The sequence below is a fragment of the Acipenser ruthenus genome, chromosome 10, assembly GCF_902713425.1.
Source record: "Acipenser ruthenus chromosome 10, fAciRut3.2 maternal haplotype, whole genome shotgun sequence".
NCBI classification, from domain to species: domain Eukaryota; kingdom Metazoa; phylum Chordata; class Actinopteri; order Acipenseriformes; family Acipenseridae; genus Acipenser; species Acipenser ruthenus.
Genome location: NC_081198.1, coordinates 34229624 through 34254574, shown reverse-complemented (window position 1 = coordinate 34254574; position 24951 = coordinate 34229624). Strand labels below are relative to the sequence as shown.

At 37.6% G+C, this 24951-nt stretch overlaps 2 protein-coding genes across 3 annotated transcripts; one reads left to right on the top strand and one right to left on the bottom strand.

Moving 5' to 3' along the window:
- Positions 1–636: 636 nt before the first annotated feature.
- Positions 637–11712, bottom strand: LOC117402770 (gap junction gamma-1 protein-like). Of its 2 annotated transcripts, none has more exons than XM_034004211.3 (3): positions 11509–11712; positions 2973–4158; positions 637–2676 (listed from the first exon to the last, which is right to left on the bottom strand). In XM_034004211.3, exons 2-3 carry the CDS (start codon positions 4126–4128, stop codon positions 2663–2665), a joined length of 1170 nt encoding a protein of 389 aa, XP_033860102.1. In that variant the 5' UTR covers positions 4129–4158; positions 11509–11712; the 3' UTR covers positions 637–2662. The 2 variants fall into 2 exon arrangements, with proteins under 2 accessions (XP_033860102.1, XP_033860111.1); XM_034004220.3 differs by lacking the exon at positions 11509–11712 and adding an exon at positions 6388–6500.
- Positions 11713–14996: 3284 nt separating this feature from the next.
- Positions 14997–20264, top strand: LOC131738100 (uncharacterized). Its single transcript, XM_059031344.1, has 2 exons — positions 14997–16722; positions 18683–20264. The coding sequence occupies exons 1-2, from the start codon at positions 15337–15339 to the stop codon at positions 18998–19000; spliced, it is 1704 nt and encodes a 567-aa protein (XP_058887327.1). The 5' UTR covers positions 14997–15336; the 3' UTR covers positions 19001–20264.
- The last annotated feature ends 4687 nt before the right edge of the window (positions 20265–24951 follow it).

Below are 24951 nucleotides of genomic sequence, written 5' to 3'. Positions count from 1 at the left end.
GTGCTTCAACTACTGTACACGAAATGGATATCAGATCGCAGAACATGCTATACAGCTTCAACTGCTTGCCCCCCCTCAAAAAAAAAAAAAAAAATTATATATATATATATATATATATATATATATATATAATCACTTACCTCATCTGTCATCACTGGTCTCCCTTAATTTTGTGCACAGAATCCTTAAGTTCTTCACATATTAATTTAGGATATGCAAATAATTAAAACACAAAAGCTACATATAAACTGAAAACAGTTACAAAGTAACTGGTGCCTATAGGAGGCAAGACAGAGTAAAGCCTTGGCTAGCATTTATTTAAAGAACATACAACTTAAGCAGATGCCTCATTTGATCAGCCTGTATCCATCAGGATAAGTCATCACCCAAGATGGAAGCAACCATCTATTTTTATGGGTTGATGCAATCCAGAGTGATTCCTTATTGCTGTAAAAATCCAGCTCTGGTTTATCCTGGTGGATCAAGTAGTGTTTAGACTTTGGCAAATATTCCTCAAAGCTGCTCTTCCAAATGAGGTCTTGAATTCAAATGAGTCCTGGGACAGAAGTGTGACACACAGAACAACTCCTTGACAGAGTAGATGAAATAAAGAAAGATACCAATTTAAAAAAAAGCTGAAGTGCAAACACTTTTATTTTTTCCTTAAATTCTGAAATACAAGAACCATAATGTAGAAGAAAAAAAATACTATATATAAAGTATAAAACGTACTGTAGCTCACCAATTTAACAGTCCAAAAATATGAGTCATATAGCAGTCTTCATTCTAGGCTCTCACTTGAGATATAAAAGATGGTTCACAAAAAACATGTATACTTTGATAAGGCCTAAAGACCACAAAATCAAAAGTGGTTTCCACTGCCTATTTTTTGGGATCTCTCTAAATCATCATCCAATGCAAGGTTTCTTTAGCAAAGTTTTAAACTTGAAATCCAAGTGTGTATCACCATTAAAACTTGACAGTGGAAACAGTGATCTGGTTGACATGTGGAATAGTTTATAACTTCTGAATTAAAAGGTATATATACTGCAAGTACAAATGCTTCTGAGTGCAGTAGTTTGGTGCCAGAGATGTCAAACAATTGAGCATCAACGACCACACACTTCTAAATGATTAACTAAAACACTTTAAAATGAGAGTACTGAAAGAACAAAATGCAAGTAACTTACAATATAAATAATTGGAACTGGCAACAAGTAATCTTTACCAGACATACATGCAAACCTAACTTGAAACCAGAAGGGTTGAAAAACAAAGCACAGTACTGTGAAAGCAATGGAAATTAAGACTAGGAAAAAAAAGTACAGAAGTATTGTGTCATGTTTATTTAAAACCTCAGCGTTGAACTGTGTAAAAGGAGGTTATAAATTCCTCTGCAAAACAATACACAATTTCTACTTTTGGTTCCTAATAACTGGAATCGCGACAAGACTTGAGGGACTCCCAGTTGGATTATCCTGAGAAACTGGTTTAAAAATAATTCACAGAAAGAGGTACACATTGTACAGCACAGGTGGCAAGTTTTACAGTAAATCTTAACAGATCATTGAAAACATGGGAAAAAATAGCCAGTACCGAGAAGTCTTTATAGATAAATCAGCATTCTACTTGGACATTACAGTCTTTTAAACAAATATATGTTACTAACATGACTACAAAAGCAAACATGACTAACTAAAATAAATGGTAGAAAAAAAAATGAGATGGAAATTTCAAGCTTTTCCCAGGTTTCTGAAATGGACAAGGCACCATAAAGGCTTCTGTAATATCATAGCACTTGGGTTGGGAAAACAAGCACTTGGTATAATGTGCAGCTTAGTTTTTTTGCTCTTCTGTGCAAGGTAAGAAGTTTGCAGTTGCAAAACTTTTAACCTGGAAATTGTGCTTTATGAAGAAACAAAATCAGCAATGTTCTCTCCATAAGCACGCAGGGCTCTTGCCTCTCCTAATCACTTTAACTCCTTCCCACAGCCAGAGCAGTTGTGCCTATCCAAGTGCATCTCTCCCTTCTCAAGTGCATATCTAGAGGAAAAAACAAATAAAAAAACAACAACCACACATGTGCAGCAAATTTCTTGATAAACAGAAACTCACCTAACCCATGCTACACTTTGCTACAGAGCATCCATGGACTGGGTTTGATTGAACAGAAGCCAAGGGATTTTGTACATTTTGGTTACCTCATTTTTACATAACTGCTTTTATAAAAATATAAGCAACAGCTGCCTTTATTATTGGCACGCTGATTATTTGGAATGACTTGGGAATGTAAACAAAGACATTAATATGGCCTATGGCCCATAACAGTGTTCAGCAGAATATTTCTGACACAAACTTAAATGGGCCAGAACAAGAAATTTGGCATAAAGCGGTTGAAGCACTAATTCCAGCTTGAATTATCAGGCCCATAACAAATAAGATGTGGGTGCGCAAAATGTGGGTCCCCAATCAACTCTTGACATTCCTCTACTGGTCTAAGCAACACTGATTAAGACAATTTCAACCCTCACAAAACAAGTCTGCAAATGGAAAAGATTCCTATGTCAATTCTATCATTGTCATTCCAGTTACTGAGTTTCCGTAGGTCGGTTCCAATGACTGCATGCAGCAATGCTTGCATGCAGATTCCAGTTTGGACAGATCAGGCTCCAATTCCTGCAAACAAAATAAATAAATAAAACTGTAAGCACACAAGTTAGCCATTCACCTTTGGGAACACTTCTTGAAAAAGGCACTCTGTGAAGTTACAAGCAAAGCCACAGATATTCTTATACTTATGCACACAATAGATCACATTCGTTCAGGATTCTCCTTTACTCCATTTCAAGGAAATGCAGGGCTCCTCTTGCTGGTACACAACAGTCCTATACTGCGCAAATATGATAAATACAAAATCGAGGGAGGAGCATACGTACGGCTTCACTGATAGAAAAAGCCAATAAACTACTCACCTCCTTTTCCGCAAGCACCTCCCTCCTTCTCCTGCGCAAAGTTCAGTCGGTTCTGCTCAGCTACAGTGCCGTTGGACTCTGGGCTGCTGCTGCGTGATGGGCTGGTGGTGTCCATCTGGAAAGCCAGGTCTAGGTGCTCTTGGGCCATCTTCAGGTGCTGTCGCAGCCTCTCCAACTCCCTGGAAGAAGGCTCATCCCTGAAGGAGTCCCTACCAGTCTCAGCTAGGTTATCCCTGTATCCTTGCTTGATACCATTTGACATCTTGCCCTTGGTGTCCTTCTTGAGGGCTGTGTGGTAGCCTGGTGGAGCCGAAGACCGACGCCTAGAAATTGGAGATTTTATATCCATGTTAATCACTGGCTTCGTGGGTTTCTTGCCGAGGAAATCCTGAATGCCACCAATACCCAGGTGAAACATTTCAAGAATATCCATGACAAGACAAAGAGCACTCACCACATACATGATGAGAAGGAAGATGGTCTTTTCTGTGGGTCTTGAGACAAAGCAATCCACAGTGTGGGGACACGGGCTACGGCTGCAAACATAGGAAGGCATCACCTCAAAGCCATATAGGATATACTGGCCAAAGAGGAAGGCCACCTCAAAGATTGAGCGAGTCAGCAGCTGCAGAACATACACCTTCATCAGCCCATCCTGCTTGATCCTCCGTCTCCCATCGTGCTGTTTCTGCTTCTGCTTCTCCACTTTTTCCTCTTTTTCTGGCTCAATGTCCTCAAAGATCATGGGATCTTCTTCACCGTTATCCTCGGCTTCCTCGTAATCCCTGCTCGCCCCTCTCTGGATCACTGGCATCCTTTTCTTGCTCCTTGGATTATAGTCCTCATCAGCACTCCTCGCAATCTTATGCATGGCAAAGCCCAGGTACATGATGGAGGGTGTAGAGATCAAGATTACCTGGAAGATCCAGAAACGCACATGGGAGAGGGGGGCAAATGCATCATAGCAGACATTCTCGCAACCAGGCTGCTGCGTATTGCAGATAAACTTGCTTTGTTCATCATAGTAGATGGACTCCCCTCCGACGGCCGTCAGCACGATGCGGAAGATGATAAGGATGGTAAACCAGATCTTCCCCACAAAGGTTGAATGGTTGTGAATCTCTTCCAGCAACCGTGTCAAGAAGCTCCAACTCATGGTGTCACTGCTGTAGGGGGGCTCTCAGCACTACAATAGAAAGTGAGAGTTTAGCAATGTACAGGAATGTATTATTGTGCTCATTGGTACCCCAATTAACTGTGTACCCTATACTTTGCCCCATTTAGATGTTTGACATTACATTATTATCCAATCTAATGTCAGTCTTAAAATCAATCTTAACCCCTCAATTGACCCTCATTTGTTATCCTATAGGCGTCACAGCGCATTGTGACAGTTCTCAGGTTGTAATGCAACATATGATCAAGGAGCACCATAGCTACTTTAGTCCACCAAATGTTTCTTCAATGATGGATGCTATTTTTAGTTGGTATGACATGTACCTTAAATCATCATTGTATCCGATTACACATCATACAAAATGTAGATCAGGACCACATGCATCACGATACGCATTGCAACCCTAGAACAAGGTGAGGTCAAGGATTGCAGTTGTCCTAGATGGATAGAACTCAGAGTAACAGTAGGTCACAAATCCCTATGACCCTTAAATAGGTATGCTATTGCTCAGAAAAAAAAAATAAAAACACATTAAAAAATCTCTTGAACCCAAATCACCTATGGAAAGCTGGCCTACTGTACAGTTTACAGCCCTTAGGGCACTGGATTTGTGAAAGAGCTGTGTCACTTAACAGGGAAGGAAAAATGATCCTCTGGACTGAAACACAGCCTGCTTAGCCCAAGCCTTCCTGCCCCCTCAATGAGGCTTTTCATTCACATCACTGACTTCTGACCTTCTCATAGCATTTACTTGCCAATACCCTGAACAAGCCTGCTAGACAAAAAACTACCATTGTGTCAAGACAGAGAAAAAAAATATAAAAATAAAAACAACTCACCACCACACAACTCATCCCGACCATTAACCACTTCAGGGATATTGATTTGTTTTTGGTTACCAAATTTCAGGCAGCAGAAACACCTATTTTTCCCCACTACAGAGAAGAGCACAGCTGGGACCACCCTGTTAAGTCAGTTCAACCACCACAACGATTTAACTCAAATAAAATATAAACTGTGTTCTCCCACCACCCAAACAAATTGTGTTAATTTGAGCTGAAAAAGGCCAATGCTTATTACAGCTATTACTCATAGAAATAACACCAGCTAGTTTAAAAAAGGTAGAGGATTGATCATTAAAACACAGAAAAAGACATAACCATGCCACTGGATGGCAGTATAACCCCAAAGAAGATCTTCAAAATGATTCAATTGGTTGCTTGCCTAGGACACCTACTATTCTGTCTGAAGAAACACCAACATTTGAATGTAGTAGCACAACATGAACATTTAATTTTTAATGACTTGCCGTTATTCGTGAAACTAAGGCAGCTGCACGATTTGTTTTCTGTGCTGTATAACAGATCATGTTTAAGCAAATTAGGAAATAAATTTGTTTTAACCGTGTCTCAGACTTTTTTAAACTTTGGTTTCAGGAATAAAAAAAAAGGCAGGTTAAAAGAAAAAACAAACAATGCAAAGTGCCATTTAAGCCTAGTGCCAGTAATAATGCTCCACCTATCTTAAGTGTCATGAAGCTAACGTCTTTAGTACAATCACCAATTGATTGTGTTCACTGTTAAATAATAAAAAGCAAAATCCTTGTCCCTTGGACAAAAAGTTTTTCAAAAATCCTACCCCCCCAGTGCAGTAGGCCCTCACATACATGACATTAAGTAGAATAATTAAATATAAATATCATATATATATATATATATATATATATATATATATATATATATATATATATATATATATATATATATATATATATATATTATATAAAAAATACACACACACACACACAAATAAGCTACTAACAACCAAACAAGCGCAAGATGGGCTGAATGGCCTCCTCTCGTTTGTAAACTTTCTTATGTTCTTCTTATATACATACACACACTTCAGACAGTGCAAAGTAATCCTTACAATACCGTAAGAAGCTACAGTTACTGGATTATTAACTGTGGGGCAAGCTATTTATACCAAATTACAGACACCAATCAAAATCAGACTTGCATGAATCTTGAGTGGCAAGCATAAATTAGGAGAGTAATTTGACAAAGTAAATCAAGAGGAATCCTATTCCAAGCTGTGCAAAAGAAACACATTTTTATACTCCTGTGCTACCAATTACTTGGACCTGACTGATTCATTACAAATATAAAAGTGATCCAGTTAATTGCACTATGAGAATTTATCTTGTGCCTTACCTACAATTTTTAATTTCCAACGTACCTGATTATGCTGCCAGAGTTTAGCACTACTTCACAAAGCGGTTCAGCGACAGATAACGAGTGAGATCACAAGACACCAGTTAGGGCAGTAATTCTGTCATACCTGCCTGTCAATTTAAAATGTGTTCAGAATAGAACGTGTATTTATGTCAAAAGGGAGCAGCAGCACCTGACCCCCCTGCAAGTGGTGATGATAATTACAAGACACTTTACCCCTTATTGGATGAATCCAGGTGACTCACGATGAGTCAAGGCTTTTTCAAGTTCTTTCAAGCAACGCTGGCAAGAGAATGCGAGGAATAATTTCTAAATTCCAATTAGAATTGCTTTTAAAACTACAAACGAAAAACTGTTTTGTGTAGTTTCCTTGAAGTTCCTAAAAGGATGTTCCTCATACTGCACAGTGCATGTCACAACCAATGACTTAATGAATAGCCAACTTGGAAGTACTGCAAATCCAGTAACCCTGCGAGCCACAGATGTGTCACAGGCAAGCTGCAACAAGCTTCTGTAGCCAGCATTCACGACAGAATACAGTAATTTAAACTAATCTGGACTGGAAATATATAGTGGGGTGTGGGAAAACATTTTAGAAAGTGCTAACAAACTATACACAGTAGGTTCAACCACTTAGTTTCAAATAAAAACCACAGGGAGATAATTAAAGCTGACCACTTTGCAATGCTACCATGGCAACACCATTCACTAGAGTGAAGCTTAAAAGAAGGTGGTGGCGGCACCAAATGGGCAACAGATTGGGACCTGTTCCTAAATTACCTGCTCAATATGGACACCATTTCTCACAGAAGGGCTCCATTGCCGAGAGAACAGTAGAACTTTATGCACAGTACTATGTGTATTATGGACTGAACACATATCTGGAGGGGAAGGAAAGACATTCATTCAAGTACAAATTCAAAAGAGAACTTTGACTTAGAACTGGTCATTAAATGACAAAGAAAAATAACTGCTTCTCACAGAAGACTAATCACAGAACAGACTGCAGACGCAACAGGATTCACTGTGCAATGTGATACTGTAGGTATATGCTGTATGGATTACAATACATGACCAAAACAACAGAGGGGTAATTAAAGTCCAACAAATAGTTATTCAATGACAGTGTGGTTCACAGCCACAAGAAAAAACACTCCCTACATTAAAGTTTTGCATTACTAAAAAGTAGCCCCCTTTGGAGCACAGGGTTTATAAGTCTTAACTACAGCAAATGTGTTTTTTTGTGTAAATACCACATCTGATCAGGCAACATTGGCCAGTAGAAACTTTTGGCTTAATTTTTTAGTGTTGAAATGTGTTGGATTTAGTCTTTTATTGAACTTTGAAACTTTGTCAACATGTTAAAGTATGTATTTGTTATGGTGGTGCGGGGGGGGGGGGGGGGGTAGTGGAGACATTGAGAAAATTACATTTATCAAGCAGAACACAGCACTACAGATTACTTGTGCCTCCCACGCTAGCAACAAAGGTTGCTCAAAAGTAGTACAAGGTGGTTCAAAAGTAGTACAGGACTTAAAAGCTAACAGCATCTCTCTACGATAGTATACATGTGCATTAAGGGCTCTCATTACAATAGTTTTATCTAATTATTGGTTCAAACAGGTCATGTCTTTCTTCTTATGATGCATGAGGCCTTGGTTCAAATCCTGCTTGTCATGAGTGGCGAGTTTGGTGGACTTGTTACAAAACGACTCACAAATCCAGGCAGACATTAAAACCAGACACACTTGGGAATTCACGGAGCGAGACCTGGGGCTGGAGTAAGACCTGGGGCTGGAGTGAAAGGTTGTTACTTGGAGAGGTAGTGTGAGGAGTGGCTTCAGAGGATAGGGCAGGAAAGAGTTTCCCAACTGGCAGGAGCATTCTTGGCGAGAGGAGAGGGAGCGGCCTCGAAGGCTGGCTGTTCAGCAACCAGAAAACACATAAGATAGATTGGCTCGGCGGAGCCCACCACAGGCTCTGCGGAACGGCAGTCATGTAGGAGGAATAGGCTCTTGTGCTGAAGAACCTGGAAAAGGAATGACAGAACAGGGAGCTGGAAATAAAGCCCATTCTTAATTTGAGGAAGAAAGAGCAGGAGCTGCTAAAGAATACAGAGTGTGTGCCCGGGGGTCCCCTCTAACATGCAGCGAGAACCCCCCCTCGGTGGAGGCGTGGACGGCAACGGTATGACCAATTATTTGGTTTCTCCAGAAACAGTATGCTCAGAGCAAGGAGAGGAGATGAGTGGGTACAGAAGCAATTAAGACTTTAAAAAAATAAATAAATAAAAAGAGCCTGAAAGAAGGACATAAGACTGATTAACAGACACCATGGTCCTTACCACAGGATGGACATGCAAGCAAACAGAAACAGGAAGAAAGAAACAGAGGGGAAAGAAATCTGACACATTCAACTGACATGAACATTTGGCAGGAAGCAGGGACAGCAAAAAAAATAAAAAAAAGAAGGGGGGGGGGGGGGGAAGGATCGCAACTGTCCAAAGGTTCAGTTACAGAATTGAGAACCTGCTTGTCGCCAAATCAAATCTAATTTCAGCCAAAAGGCAGCATTGAAACTAGCACAATGTTAATGCAGGGGCTGGGTGATGAAGGAATTGGAGGGGGATCTACAGCTATTGCCAAAAAAGTTTCACCACCTTATAAAATTAACTGATTTTGCTTCATAGTCAAATGAAACCTACAGAATAATGCTACATTAACATATTGAATTGCATACCACTTTGTAGTTTTCCATATGCTTAACAAAAAACTGACAAATTAAAATGTGAAACTTTGAAATCTAACATTAAATACAACTACTATTAAGGCTTCCGGTACACTTCTGCAATATCATTTTGTAGTTTCTTTGATTACGCAATGTTAAAAGCTCTAAAGTTTGTGTTTTTATTTATTTATTTATTTTTTAAATGAATGTCTCAATTCTAAAATTCTTGGTGATTTTTGGCCATAGCTGTGAAGGAATGGTATTCCCTCAACAACAATGTAAACACCTTGCTGACTGGTTAAGTCAATTCACTGCCCCTCCCTGGACACTTAAAGGACTATTTACTAGCTAATGCTCTGTAGGACTGCAAATATTGTTAAATAATAATAATAATAATAATAATAATAATAATAATAATAAATAATAAATTAATAAATAAATTAATAAATTAATATTTCACACAGTCTCATTCCAATCTAATGTTTCCAACCCATATCAAAACAATGACTGGCTCTCTTGCTGTACCAAACTCCAGATGGTTCAAATCAAACAGCAGCCCACTCAATCTCCCGAGTTCAAAAGCCTCACCTTGTCTGTGACATTCCTGTATGCACATGTAAAAACGCAAGGGAAATACAGACATGCTCCATTCGCTTACACTCAATAACTAAGGAATTGAATTTCAATGGATTACCAGCTCTCTAGATAACAATGTGTAACATATGTAAAACAGGTAATATATACATCCCAGACAGGGGATTATGTAGCAGTAATTACAGTATACACATTCAAAACAGCTGCTTAATCGAAGGTACAGTTAAACTAAAGGCATGGTCTCTTTTGGTTGTGCCCGAAGGGGTATATTTTGAGATCTTCGTGGAACTGAGATGTTAGACCAAAAGTTTAATCTTTTTAAAAAGGTGTCAATTTACTTCATCAGGTTACATCAATTTTTTTTTTTATTTTTTTTTTTGGGGGGGGGGGGGGGGTTGAGGGTAGAGGGGGGTAGATCTACATCCCCTTGTTCCCATATACGCGTTTTGTGTGGACACAAAATCAAGTGTACAACACACGTTTACATGGATTAACATAACAGTTCCGAAACTTACTTTTTTTTATTGGGATTCTAGATTGAGAAGAACCACTATAAACCTCAACTAGTTTCAGAGAGTACCAGTGGGTTTAACTAACCAATATAATAGTTGGTACGCTAACAAAATACCATCCATAGGTATCTGAGCTGCACTTAAAATATCCCGGTTATGCTATTCGCAACGTGTTAAAAACCACAGTAATACATTTTTTATTAACTCACTTAGAATCACCGGTTCCAATTACAACCAAATTTGTCTGCAATTATTCCTAGCGAGTTCCTGGACTGAAAAAAGTAGAAACGTCTCGAAAAAAGTAATAAAAGCAACCTACAATAAGCCTTAAAAAATAGCAGATTAGGTGTATGGGGATGGACAATTGAGAGTTTAAAACTAGCATGTTTAAAAAAAAAAAAAAAAAAAAAAAAAAAAGGAGGCTACTAAAAACTTAATAGAAATACAGATTCAAAAAAGAAAAGAATAAACAACCAGCTGTGTTAGCATCTGCAAGTAACGTGTCCATTCTTGCCAAGATACGCAGACCCGGCGGCAGGAGCAAACATCCATTAAGTTATCTATTTTCTTCTACGATAAAGAACTATTTGATGGTGAATTGGATAGCACAATTGTTTGTAATTACACTCACACAGCGTAGTACCATACATCAAAAATAAAACAGCAATTTAATACTCAGATTAGCGTTCTACAACTTTTTCTAACAAACTTCTCTTGTCTTATATCATATTACTTTGGGTATAATGAAAACACGAAAGAAAAAAAAAGTAAGCCATCTCGTTTGGTTCAACAGAACAGTAAACAGTGATTTCCCACTAAAATACCCCAGACATATGCTATTTGTCACACCATTAAAACAACACAAAACAATTCCTCCAGAAATAACGTTTTTTTTTTGTTTTTTTTTTCAGGTTGCCGGTTCAAACTATGTGAAGAAAATTAGTACCAAAAAGACAAAACACATGGGTACTCAAATGTCCCATGTTAATTCGTGATTATTTCAAAGCAGCTATATAAAAAAAATCACATTTTTCTCAAATTAGAATACGTGAAGTTAAAAATGTCCCTTTTTACCCCTCTGACTACACAGTCCTCTCCAGCAACGGCAGCAAAATGAGTTTGGTAGTTTTTCCTGTTTATTTGCCTTTCTTGTTATTGAGTAAGTGCAACTTCTATTTTGCACCTCACCAAAAGCACGAAAATATCCACGAACCAAATATTAAAATGGGATCATAAAAAAGCATACTCGAATTCAAAGACGTGCACGTAAAAACCATAAGTTAAGTTCTTACCTAAAATGAAATAATAACTCTTTTGCTGCCAACTGTGTAGATAATTCCTTCAAGGAATGGTCCCAATGTTATTCAGCACTCCTCTTTATTTACTGTCCTTTCTCAAATGAAACAAAAGGACTCCCCTTTAACCCGTTTGAGTTTGGACCATGTGACCTTCCCAGTCCCTCAGTCGGGGTCCTAAATCCAGGAGAGGACAAAGAAAATCTCCCAAAATCCTTTCCTCCTCCCCCGTCTCCCACTCCACCCCCAAAAAAGGGGCCCAATTTCTCCACGCTCATTCTCTCCACCGGCAAATTCCTTGATGTTGATTATGATTTCAACATCCAATACATTTTCTGAATAAACTAGTACCCCTCACACATTTATAAATAATTATCTATACCATGACAGTCTGGGCAGGCAAGGGTGGAAATTGTTACTCAATAGGATCAAAACAAGCTTGTTATCGAAACAGCAATTTTGAGTTACTCGCATGTCACTAGACAAATAGGACAGGTTACTAGAACTAGCTAAATTAGTGTTGTTTTTCATTATGGGGATGACGGTTGCCAATGATAAAAATATGCCAAACCTGAATAGATAACCACGGTAGTTTCAAATTTAGCCTTTTCCATGCTTGGCTATGCTTTTTAATGTTTTAACTGCTTTGCCCAAATCTGTACTAACACAACAATAAAATAAAACTAGTATGAGTGATACATTTGATTCATCACTATGTTTGCTTGAACCACACCTACAGAATAACAAAAAATGTAGACATAACACAGAGATAAGACTAGAGATATAAGGAATGCCCTATGCAGACCAGATTACTGAGTCACCTGAAAAAAAAGCCCATCTGCACAAAAGTGCGTGCAACAGATGGCAGGTGTTTCTTTAAAAAAATAATAATCCAACATCAGTGTATACTGCACTCGGAAGTTTAAATGCACTTCAGTTAGAAGTAGTAGTTTTAGTGGAGTTAAAGATACAGGGCACAAAAACGGTAGTTTTTTGTAAGGATTGTCTCTTTTTACAGTGAAGTAAAAACCTGTATTACCTTTTGTGTTAGAAACAGACTAATCAAACGGAATCAACAGACACTGATGACAGTCCAGTTTGTTTACTTTATATGAAAGTAACTTTTTCCATTTGTTTTTGGAAATTTCTAAATAATTGACTAGTTAGCAAAAAAAAAAAAAAAAAAAAAATGACTGCAAGTTTGAAATGATATAGTCCTGTCAACACAGCTTATTAATGAATGGCTTGTGAGTATATGTGTGGCAGGCAGAATGTGGTACCGTAAATACAGACCCATCATTATTGCCTCTGCAGATGTAGAGGAGAAAGCAAGTCATAAAATGCATTCTTGCTGGTCAGCGTGTGCAGCTGCATGAAGTTTTTGACAAAAAGCTATACTGTCAGATCATTTCTGGTGTATTGCATTGCTCATCAAGATATGGGAGTCTTCACATTGAGCAAGGATTATTGGCATCAAATACTTGTGAAAGCCAGTCAGATAAGTATCTTATGTTTTTCTGAACACAGGATGAATATCATGATGTGCACAAAACTGTCCGAGGTTATTTAGGCAGAGGTTCAAAATGAAGATAAAGAAGGTAACACCCTAAACAAAAAGTCCTGCTGCACTAAAATATTGCCTATTCTTTTTAAACTATAGAAAAGTGAACAAGCAGTAAAATTGAGCAGAACTTTGGACACACTGATATGAACTGACTATATCCTATTACTTTATATATCTTAACACTTCAGTTTAGCAGAAGTGATTTAGTGTATAATGTAGGCGTATATGGAGGCTGTCACAACAACAGTTTGACAGTGTGCCATACTTGTATTTTTTACATGTATCTGAGAAGTGCCTATTCAAATGTATGAATATTAAGAACATCCTTTTCATGTTACTGCTATCTCTGATTTTGTAATAACAGTTGTGTTGGGATTGGATGTAGCTAACATGCTTGTTGCCATAATAATTTATTTGAAGCATTCCAAATAGATGATAATGGGGTTATTTGAAAAACACATGCACTGCATTATTTTATGATACAAAAGACAATATTTTATATACATACAGCATAGTAATTGTATCATGTTCAAAAAGTAAGGTTACAGATATCACATTTAAATATTTAAATGTATATTCATTTTAATAGTAAAATAAAATAAGGTGAGAAATATTTGATAAATACATTTAAAAAAATCAGGCTATATTATCATAGATCTCATCACTTATGCATTCAGTTTTTTTTAACTCAAGGAAAATTATTTTTAAATGGATAATTCCACACATTACCCTCAAAGTAAAGGTGACATTGGATTTGTGTAAAGAAGCATTACATAATATATATTTTTAAAAAAAATCATATATCCAATATGGACAGACTAGTTATTCATTTTAGATATAGTGGTTCTGTATAAAGTAGCTGCAGGTATGCAGTTATGAAGCTATACGCATACTGGGTACTTGTCTCGAAGGAAAGTATAACATGATAGAACATGTTTTTAAGTACGTGGTACAGGTGGGAGAGAGGGTGAACCGTCACGCCTGCTTTTTCAGCATGTGGGTGTAAATTGCTTCTCACCGGTACAGAAATGGCTTTTGTCTGGTTGTATTTATATATTTTATTATTTAAATTGTTATCAAATGACAAGTTGTTTGGAATGTATTGGTTTGCCTTTTGTCTCGAAAGCAAATTCATTCAAAAAATAAAACTGCAATTCTAACATCGTCCGGCGTGTTTTCCATATGAAAATGAATGTGTTCAAACGGTGGTATGTGAATAATGTCATGGTTCTGACTGATGAAGTCACAATGTGTAGAATTTTAATATCGCGTTTATTATTGGCGTTTTGCCTCACAGTTTACACGGGCAACCACGAAAACAGCAACTCATTACTTATTTTGGATTTTTTTAGAAGCTTTCAGTTTCAGAAATTAAATTGAATACAATAATGTTTAACGAAGGTGATGAGGACTGGGACACAGACCCAGATTATATTAATACCGGGACAGAGAGAGATCTGAGATGGGGTACAAGCATTCGTGCTTACTGCTATTCATCCACTGCTGAAACGCCTCCCATAGTTTCAGGTACAGTACATGTGACACCACAAGCACGCTATAAAACACGGGTAGTGGGTCATCTGAGATAACTATTTTACAATAAATATTGTTTTGAAAAAAGTATAGGCTACGTAAACATATTTGAAATAGTAATAATATTAACATGAAAAAATTAAAACGTGTTTTCTTTCTACACAGCTCAAAGTACTGAAATAAATTATTTTGTGTGTGTGTGTATATAATATATATATATATATATATATATATATATATATATATATATATATATATATATATATTTGGTAAAAAAAAAAAAAAAAAAAAAAAACTGCTAGTGGAGTGTAATCTCTGGGTTTGGTGACTTTCTGGTATTTAATTTGCTGGATGCAGTCAGATTACTTCCAGCTTTGTTTACTACATCAGGCTCCCTGTTCACTTCCCTAAACATCTGTTTTTAAATAGTTCTACAGTAGTAGAAAAGCCAGTCAAATAAACTTTATATGAACACCTTAAGTACTTACATATGAGCTAGATTTTGAGAACTTTCACTAAAGAATGTGTATACCATGTTTCATCACAGGAAGAAAAGTGATTCTCAAGATCTACTTAAAATACAGTGCCTGTATTATTAACATACTTAACGAAAAGATAAAGTTCCACGTAATAGATTTAGAATCACACACGTTTTGTAGATGCTCAATTGATTTGTTTTTCACTGTAATATCTCTCTTTCAGAACTGTCTAAATTCATACAGAAATATATGGTCATAAGAAAAGTGCCTGATCAATTGACCCAGCCCCAATCCAGCAAGGGAGGACAAATATCCAAAAGATTTCAGCACCTCTTCCAGCAAGAATGTGACATTGAGAAGGAGGTGGTAAAGGAGGAGAAGCCTATTAAGTCCTGTAAAGAGGTCAGCCCTCTATTGGTTCCTCACAGTCCAAGATTAGTCCAAACCCCTTCTACAGAGTCCTGTAGACCCTTTACCTGTGGTCCAGCAACCACATGCAACCAGTCTCCAGAAGATAAGCCCAAAGAACATATCCAGCCCTACTGGGAACAGCCTTATTGTGGTGAGGACAGTGTGGCCACTGAAAAATGTGATGCTTCTCTGTTGGAGCAGCACCAGGTGGATAGCAAAGACCTGAATAGATGTTCCACCTCTATTGAGAAATATGAAGAGTTCCCCCAAAGGAAATTGAACTCCCTATGTCAGCCTTGCCCACCTAAGGATCTGCAGAGTTCTCATGGGGATATGGACGTTGTTAGTGAACCAGACCCCCATCATCCCAGAGGACATCTTTGCCAAAAAGATGATTCAAATCAATGGAGTCCTCCTGGTTATCTTATCCTAATAAAACAGAGGGTCATCCCTTATTCCACCTTGGACATGGAAAACCTCTGCCAACCAGTGCACACTTCATCCCTGGCCTTGGAGAAACTGGATACAGACCAAACCCAATACGTCCATCTTATGAAGGTGAAATATGAGAAGGGGATTAGGTGCCAGCAGCAAAGAGCCAAGGAAACCAAAAGAAGCAAGAGGCAAGATTCCCTCCAACACTTGGAGTATGAAAGAAACAAGAGGAGTAGACAAAGCAATGAGTCCACCAGAATGCTAACAGAGAATGGTCTACATTTTGTGGGCACCACTCATCAATGTAAATTAAACAGTGTAGCTTGCTTTAAGGCAGAACATTTAGGAAACTGTGATGGAGAATGCTTTGTCTGCCAAGGGCGCCAGCATATGCCTGTGGAAGCCAGTTTTAGGAGAAATGAAAGTACCGGCCATGGAAGCCAAATGAATTGGCAAGCAAGGAGGACCAAGAAGAATGTTGAAGCCCAGAAGTGGGTTGAAAGAATTTCTAAAGGGGAACTGCACAGAAGTTCTCCAGAGAAGCAGGGCCTAACCCAGTGCCGACATGCTTGCCCAAGCCAACTACCCAGATGTCACACTGAGAGAGAGGGTCAGAGGCAGACATGCACTTGCAAGGCCTGTTGGAGCCTCAACAGACAGCAAGACAGAGAGAGCAGTTACCCCAGCTCAAAGTGTGGCCACAAACACTGCGAGACTCCAAGAGTGAGCAGAAGCTGGGCCAATGTCAGGTCTGCAACTAAGCAAGACCATGGATTTCCTGAGGCAAAGGTTAGGCAAGGCCACAATATTATGACACAGGATATCCCATTATAATATCAAGTTGACTACTGTGCACCATGGCAAAAGCACAATGAAAGCTTAGTAAAATATAGGGTTGAGATATGGTAAATGCATGGCAAAAGCATAAGTAACTAGAAAACAACCTTGCAAACCCACTTTTTTATGGGGGTTTTTGCCTATTGGATAACTATGTGGTCCTTTCTCAGTGTAAAACAGTATGAAGTTCCTGTATTGTATTGGAGAACCGTAAAACTGATACTCTTCACTTACACACACATAGTTTAAACAACCATTGTTAAGACATAAATATAACATGTATGGCAGTAACATACACCCCCTGCTACAGCTGTAAATAAATTAGAAATTAGAGCTATCAGGGCCTGAAAATGTAGATTACCATAACCACCGGCAACAGTATTTATGTAAAAATGTATGAGAGACATCTTACTCCTTACCCAGAAGGCTGATACTCTCCATAAAGTGCTAAAGCATGACCTTTCCAAGTTTCATCACAATTTTGTTCTCTATTTTAAGTGTGACATATTATTATTTATTTTTTAGCAGATGCCCTTACCCAGGGTGCCTTACAATTGTTACAAGATATCACATTATTTTTACATACAATTGCATTATTTTTTTATACATTATTTTTACATAATATTACCCATTTATACAGTTGGGTTTTTACTGGAGAAATCTAAGTAAGGTACCTTGCTCAAGGGTACAGCAGCAGTGTCCCCCACCTGGGAATGAACCCACGACCCTCTGGTCAAGAGTCCAGAGCCCTAACCACTACTCCACACTGCTACCCCTGACATATACTGACAGATACTGAAATTTTGCAGGGGTTTAAAGGAATACGTGCTAGTCTTAAAAGAAAGTTCTATCAAATGTATTAAAAAGTCATTTGACCAGTTGATAGATATGTCAAATAAATAGTCTGTGGCTTAGCAACAGAAGATCAAGGGGCAGACAATAGTATGGTTACCATCTTGCCTCATAAGGGTCTCTGTTGAATACTGTTGTGGTCCCATATAATACTTTTGCTATATGCTAAGTTTCATTTCTCTACAGTACACACTTTTGCTCAGTGAACTAAATCTTGAAATGTTATTGCGCTTATAGCTGAAAGCAGCAGGTGCTTTGTGTTGGATTATAGTAAATATTTACATAAAATTCTTGTTGTAAATATTATAATTTTATTAAAAAAAAAAAAAAAAAATCTATTTTTTTTTTTTTTTATTCAAGTGCCAATTAAGGCTTGTATGTGTTCTTATGCATTTAAAAAATATACCACGTCCATTATAAAAAGTTAAAAAAAATACCATTTGGATACCGGTACTATTATAATATCAGTGTATTTACTTAGAATAAATCCTAGCAGTAGATTTGTATAAACCATGCTCATAAAATAGCCTATACAACATACATGAAATTAGAGAATGACCTTAATAGACAACAAAATTATGATTACAACACAAGGAATCGGTCCTTTTGTAATTGATTGATTTGAATCTGAAACAAACGGGGTTGGGATGAATCAATGCTTCTGAATCTATGTACCGATTACAGCTCAAAACTGAATTACATGCAGACCATCATATATAGAGGATTTGTGAATGGATTCCTTGATCAGGAAGCTTGGATCTGATGAGATTGTGTTTATACATGTAAATGTGTAGCACCTAGCACTGTTCAAGTGGAAACAGATGTGTCTTGTTCAGGGTTTTTCTGATTTGTCACAATTTCATGACCCGCTTGTGATGAGAGTTATGTCATATGATATGCCAGGTGAAGATTTTTCTTAGCAATATGTGTATTAAAATACATTAGTGAGACTGTGATAATGAGACCGGTCCGGTGTTATTGTGCAGTTGTGCCTTTTTAGAGAGCTTGTTTTTTCCAGACCATTTTGTAACACTTTGTTTACTTTTTATTGTTGGAGCAGCGAAGCCCCAAGACCGCTTTCTTGAGTAATACAGACAAGTTGGAGGTCCCTACACCCCAGTGCTTGTGCTGTAACTGCTCCAGGAGAATCCAGCACTGCCACACCCCACAGGAGCCCAAGAAGCGAAGCAGGAGGCAGCCCCAGGTCAGCAGGCCTCCCCGGCAGGCCTCACAAGAGAGGCTGGGTCTGGCTTTCCTGAACACCGAGGACCTGCAGAGCTGGCTGCGAGGGGAGAGGGAGTTAGTAGATAGGCAGCAGCTGGCTTGGAGGCTCAGTAACATGAATCTGAGAAGAGAGAGCTGGAGTTCCAATTACTGACATTCTTCTGCAGAGTGAGCCACCCATACCGCAATGGAACATGCTTTATTAGTGTATTCTTCTCAAGATACCAGCTTTCTGTTGACCAGTTAATTACAACTGAAATACAAGAAAATACAGTATGGCCTGCTGCATGGCTAACCAATTGATTAAAATGGATTCACACTTAAATAAAAATATTTGCATACCCGTGGTATCACAATAATATTAAAGAAAACACACTCGTAATCCACTGCAGTACGTTGGCAATGTATCAGGACCACTGTGCGACACAGTTTAACTTGCAATGCCCGTTCCCTTTTACAGTATCATTATGGCATAAATGTGAAATGTCCAACGAGGTTATTCCTTAGTTAATGGTTATTTGAATTGCCCCCTTTGGGTTCTAAAGCTACAGTGAACTCTGAATGACCATTTAGACAGCTGATTCAAGATGCTTCTGTCATTCATTTGTATTAAGTGGCTCACTGGTGTGAGTCTTATCTTGTGGATTAATTCAGAATGATTCACTCAATACAACAATTAGTCAGTTTAATACTAATGTTTTATTAAACTTCAATATCAGCACTGCCCATTTCAGAGACAAGAGAGTGTGCAGTCTTCATTTCTTCCTCTGGTCTAACTAAGGTCTCCATAAAGGTCTTAAGGTCTCCATAAAAAGCTTTTTTATACCTGGCCTGTTGTTACATCATTCTTTAACAATTTGTTCTTTTTGTAACTGTTTTCCAGCTCAGTTTGGTATCTTCTCAAACCTTTTCCCGGTCCTTCTAATAACACACTCACAATGCATGCATTTGACACACACACACACACACCCTGCTAGTAAGATATATTACTGCACAGATACAAACTTATGTAATTCGAATAGAAGAAAAGAAAATACACAGACAAAGCATAGCAACACCTTGTTTTCTAACAATATTGAAACAAAAATATAGAGACAGTTAAACTGGTCTACAGCAAATACAGTTTTTACTATAGCTATATCAAAATCTTTATGCAGTTTTAACCAATGGAAAGCATTGTCTCACCACAGTTGTTTACATATAAAGGAAGTTTATTGCCACCTTGATAACTGGTGAAAACATGGCTAAATGTTTTGCATCCTGTCTTGGGAGATGCTCGGAAGCTTTTGTTATTAAAGGTTTTTCCTCTTTTGCACCCTCACTTGAATGGGAGAGTCCCTCAGGTCTGTCTTCTAGGATCTTGTTTCCTATTTTTGAGAATGTCAACAAGCACAGAAACATATATAACGCAACGATAATGGGCCAGTGATAATACTTCTAATGCAAAATTAGAAGCAAGAAAATGTATCATATTCTTCGGTTAAATTTTACTTAGAAAACTATAGTTTTTAAATGTCTGCTAATACTATATAATAAAGATCATAATTATTATCTTTTACTTAGAATATGTTTTTACTCTGACTTTCAGTTGCGGTTTTATCCTAACCAGTGTGTAATTGATTAAATCTGTGTGCTCTTTCCCAGCAATTGGTTTTGTTCTGCATTTCATTTCTGTTACGGTTCCACTTCTGGGAATTTCTAGCGTATCTGTATAATGAGAGTCATCACATTTGGATTAGATTTGGAGTACCGTGAACCCTTCCATTTGTTTTAAGGGTGGCAGCATGGTAAACTTTAAGAGCATGAATACAATTTGTTAATCATCACTATTGTATTCGAGTTTGATTGAAGAGTATTTATTGTTCTAAAACTTTGTGAATAAGGTCTAATTTACTGTATGGATTTAGGGCCTACTAAGTGCGTTTGTTCATGTTATTTTCCTCCCCTAATGAGACAACAAGCTTTTGTTTCATTGTTTTAAATCACTCAGCATTAATTACTACTAAACAACTCATGACAAACACATGCAATTTAACCCATTATAAATCACAGAAGATGTACAAGGGGTAAATAAAAACCTTCAAGGACTGTAAACAAACACCCACATATTAAAAAAAAAAAAATCATATTGGGGCCCTGTTGTGTTATGGCAAGCATAATGTCTATGGTAAATGTGTTATAAAAACAATAGTTAAACACTCAGAAGGGTTTTTAGAGGTTGATTTATCCCAAAATATGAATCAGTAAGATATTTTGTTTTTGTTATTTGTTATATAAAACTGTTCTCTAAATTTCTGTTTTACTTTGTTACCCAAACAGCCATCTGCTTTTCTGCCTCATCTTAAACTGCTTCACAATCACTAAAGTGTGATGTCTTTTGTTATCCACTGTTCACCCTGGGAGGGAGGCTGGGGATGTCAGCCAAACATATAAACCAATTATAGCCATAATTACACCCATCATTTCTCAACACACCGTACATTTAACAGTATATTAACCATGACATGTTGTACTGTTAAGTCAAACAGCAAACACCAGTACACGGCAAAACTAAATATTCTACTAATCTGCACATTCTGGTTCCATAATCAGCTCCAAAAGCCATCTGTTTTTTATGTGTGTATCCTCATAGAAAACTTACTCCTTGGCAATTTGCCATGATCACTTCAAAGAGTGTGATATATATATATATATATATATATATATATATATATATATATATATATATATATATATATAAAAAAACTGCATCATGATACCTCACTCTATCTGTTAAGAGCAGCCTGAATTAGCTTCAGCATGCGATGAGGGCAAATATCTCCACTCAGTATTTTTCTAGTTCTTTCCTTTAAAAAAGTCATAGACCTCATACTGAGGGGTCTGCTCTGCAGTACAGTCCAGCTGCAGGCCAGTATTTGGATAGTGCCCGTTTCTCTGAAAACCTTTAAAGTCTATGATAAGGCATTCGATTATTGCTTGCTGCCCGATAGCATTACATGTCTATAAACCTAACAGCAAATAAATCTGCATCGTAGGCTGTAAATCAAATTAGTATTACACCAAATTAAAAGAAAAGCTAGTATCCTTTTTTTCTTAGTGTTTTAATAAGGTGGGGTGGGCATGGTCCCAAAAAAGAATTAACAACAATGGGGCATTACCAGGAAATACTTATGTGAACACATTTTAAGTCAGTAATTTTGTTATTATTCAGAAGCATTGGCACGTCATTTCCAATGAAAAATGAATTATTCAATTTAAAAAGACTTTTTTTAAGCATACTGTATTTCTATAGTATTTATTCTATGTGTGTTTTAAAACAAAGGGTATCTTTTTTATTACTAACAATATTGCAACATGGCCCTGTCTGTTATGTTATGTCTCTCTGAGTTTTATATATTATTATTTTTTATTAGAGTGTGTTTATGCATTGGTACTGCTGTTCTCAATAACTCCCATGAACAACAGACTGGGTTCTCTTTAAAAAAAAAAGAAAAAAAGAACTTGAACTACCTGGCTAGTTTCAAAACACTGCTGGTTGACAAAAAAAGTGACCTTTTGTCATAACTTGCTGAGCTGCAGCCTAATGTAAATGATGTAACTTAGGCCCTGTCCACACTACATAACCGTACTCAAAAACGTTTTAATTAATCCAGCTCAAAGCGTCCACACTAAACTACCACTTCATGTTTAGTCGGGCTTAATGCGTACAAACACTATTAAAATAGTTTGGTTACAGTTCCTAGCAGTGCAATGGACTGTGGGACTTAATACAATCCCCAGTGGGGGACACTGTTGCTGTACCCTTGAGCAAGGTACTTTACCTAAATTGCTCCAGTAAAAACCCAACTGTATAAATGGGTAATTGTATGTAAAAAAAAAATAATGTGTAAAAAAATAATGATATCTTGTAACAATTGTAAGTCGCCCTGGATACGGGCGTCTGCTAAGAAATAAAATAATAATAATAATAATAATAATACAATAGTATCCCACCATGCACTGTCTGTTTACAACCTTGCAAACATGGATCCCGTGCCCACGGAAGACATAGCACTTCTTAGCATGAATGTTACGGTTTTGTTTCTTAAAAACACAAGGTACATTTTATCATAATGTGTGTGTTTCATTTTGAATTATGTTCTTCTTGACCGGTTTCAGCGCTCCAGATATCAGTGTGCCTTGATTTAGACATTTGATCACGTCGCTCCATGAATCACCATTTTTCAACAAGCCTCAGAAATTGTACACGGTACAGCAGTGTTGATAGTCATTCTCAACTCCTTCAGGCACCTGTTCTGAGTACTGTATTTGTAATGTCCACATGCCAAAACATAGCATAAAGCATTTTGGGATATTGGAGGATGCACAAAAATGTAGTTTGGTATTACAGCGTCCACACTTCTGACAAACCGCACTACCTGATGCAATCTAATTTAGAATCGGACTCGGTTCTAAATGAAGTGGTCTCGAGTCTGGTTCTCGAGTACGGTATTAAACACTGCGTAGTGTAGACGCTTATCGTATTTAGCACTTTTAACACAGTTTAAAGGCAACTAATACGGTTTAAAGGCATAGTGTTGCCTTAGTCAAGTGATTGTGTTCAGCACGTGTTTGCCAAGAATGAGTGGACAAAAGAAGAAAAAAAAAATCTGGAAAAAATACAAAACATTTTTAATAGCTTATCACTAACCTTACACATGAAAATGCTGGCATGATAGTTTGCTATTATAGTACAACTTTAGAGCAAAACTTTCAACAGACCAAGCATTACCAGCAGTGGCAACACAATGGATTTGGAAAGAATATTGCAAAGTGCTGATACTACAGTATATTCATATGCTACCGCGGTGGATTACTGGTGTATATTTGTCTATACCAGCGGTCGCCAACCTTTTTGTGCAAGAAAGCCAAACTGAATAGAAATTTAGAGTAAGTGGTTTGCAAAGAGTCAGTCATTACAGCAAATCAAACCGTATACATGATAAAACAGACTCCAGGAACAGAATAGATGGACCTTAAAGGAACAGTGAGGTAGTATGAGAGTCGAGCAGCGGTACATTTGTGTGGATGCAACTAGTACGGTCTTTAAAAAATTAAAACTTTTTTTGTGTGAATGACTAAGAGAGACATATTTGGTTATTCGAAGAGCCAGGTATGGCTCAGGAGCCACAGGTTGGTGACCCCTGGTCTATACCATTGTGATACCACTGGTGTGCCAAAAGGAGAAATGTCTATAAGAATTTGTTAGGGTTGCACAAACTAAGGACAGTTTATATGCTTAAGTAATCTGGAAATTGGTGAAAAGTTAAGGGCAAATACGGACTGAATGCAAAGTTTCCCATACCAATTGAACTCCACTGCAGCAGTGGCTCAGCTGTCAGCTGTGTTAACAAATCTTTGGCAGTCCAAGCGACTTCATTTTGCATTAAGGATTATACAGTCTGGAGTCGCAACTGGGGGTTATAATCTACTTAAAAAACACCTTGTGTCTTTTTATCTTTAGCTTAACTCATATCCAAGGAAACTGGTCTCACAGGCCAAAACTGTTTTGTTCTCTGCTGTGTCCTTCAAGTTACCTGCAGGCACATGGGTTGCCATGCAACCACAAACGGTAGCAAGCATCCGCTTAGTTACACAATGTCAGTGCACAATGACACCATTGTTACTTTGTTTAATGGAGAAGTTTTTAAGATATGGGCCACCTTAGTTTCCACTTATAGTTGAAAAAGAGGACCAACTATTCTCCAAAATGTACAAGCACAGGTACTATGGATACTGGTGTCTTGCAAATTATAAAGTGGTTACATTTTAGCATTGATTTCCTAAATCTTGAGAGGCATTTTATCATCTTCAGAAAAAGATAGCAACTAAAAATAGCAACTAGGGGAGTGTTGGGTTGGCAGGGAGGGGGTTAAATTTCTCCCTGTCAAAGCACGTGGGAATGTGGCTGGAGCTGACAATTGAACAAATGATGAAATGTTTAATTAGGCTCCAGCCACAGTTGTATAAAATAGATGTTCACGGGTGTTAGTTTGGGATTAGTAGGATTAATGTTGGAGACGGAGATGAAGATGGAGATGGAGATGGAGATGGAGATGGAGACGG

Coding starts and splice junctions, on each gene's coding strand:
- LOC117402770 (XM_034004211.3), bottom strand. CDS start 4,128: ATGAGTTGGAGCTTCTTGACACGGTTGCTGGAAGAGATTCACAACCAT.
- LOC131738100 (XM_059031344.1), top strand. CDS start 15,337: ATGGTCATAAGAAAAGTGCCTGATCAATTGACCCAGCCCCAATCCAGC. Junction 16,723..18,682: donor ATGGATTTCCTGAGGCAAAG/GTTAGGCAAGGC, acceptor TTGTTGGAGCAG/CGAAGCCCCAAGACCGCTTT.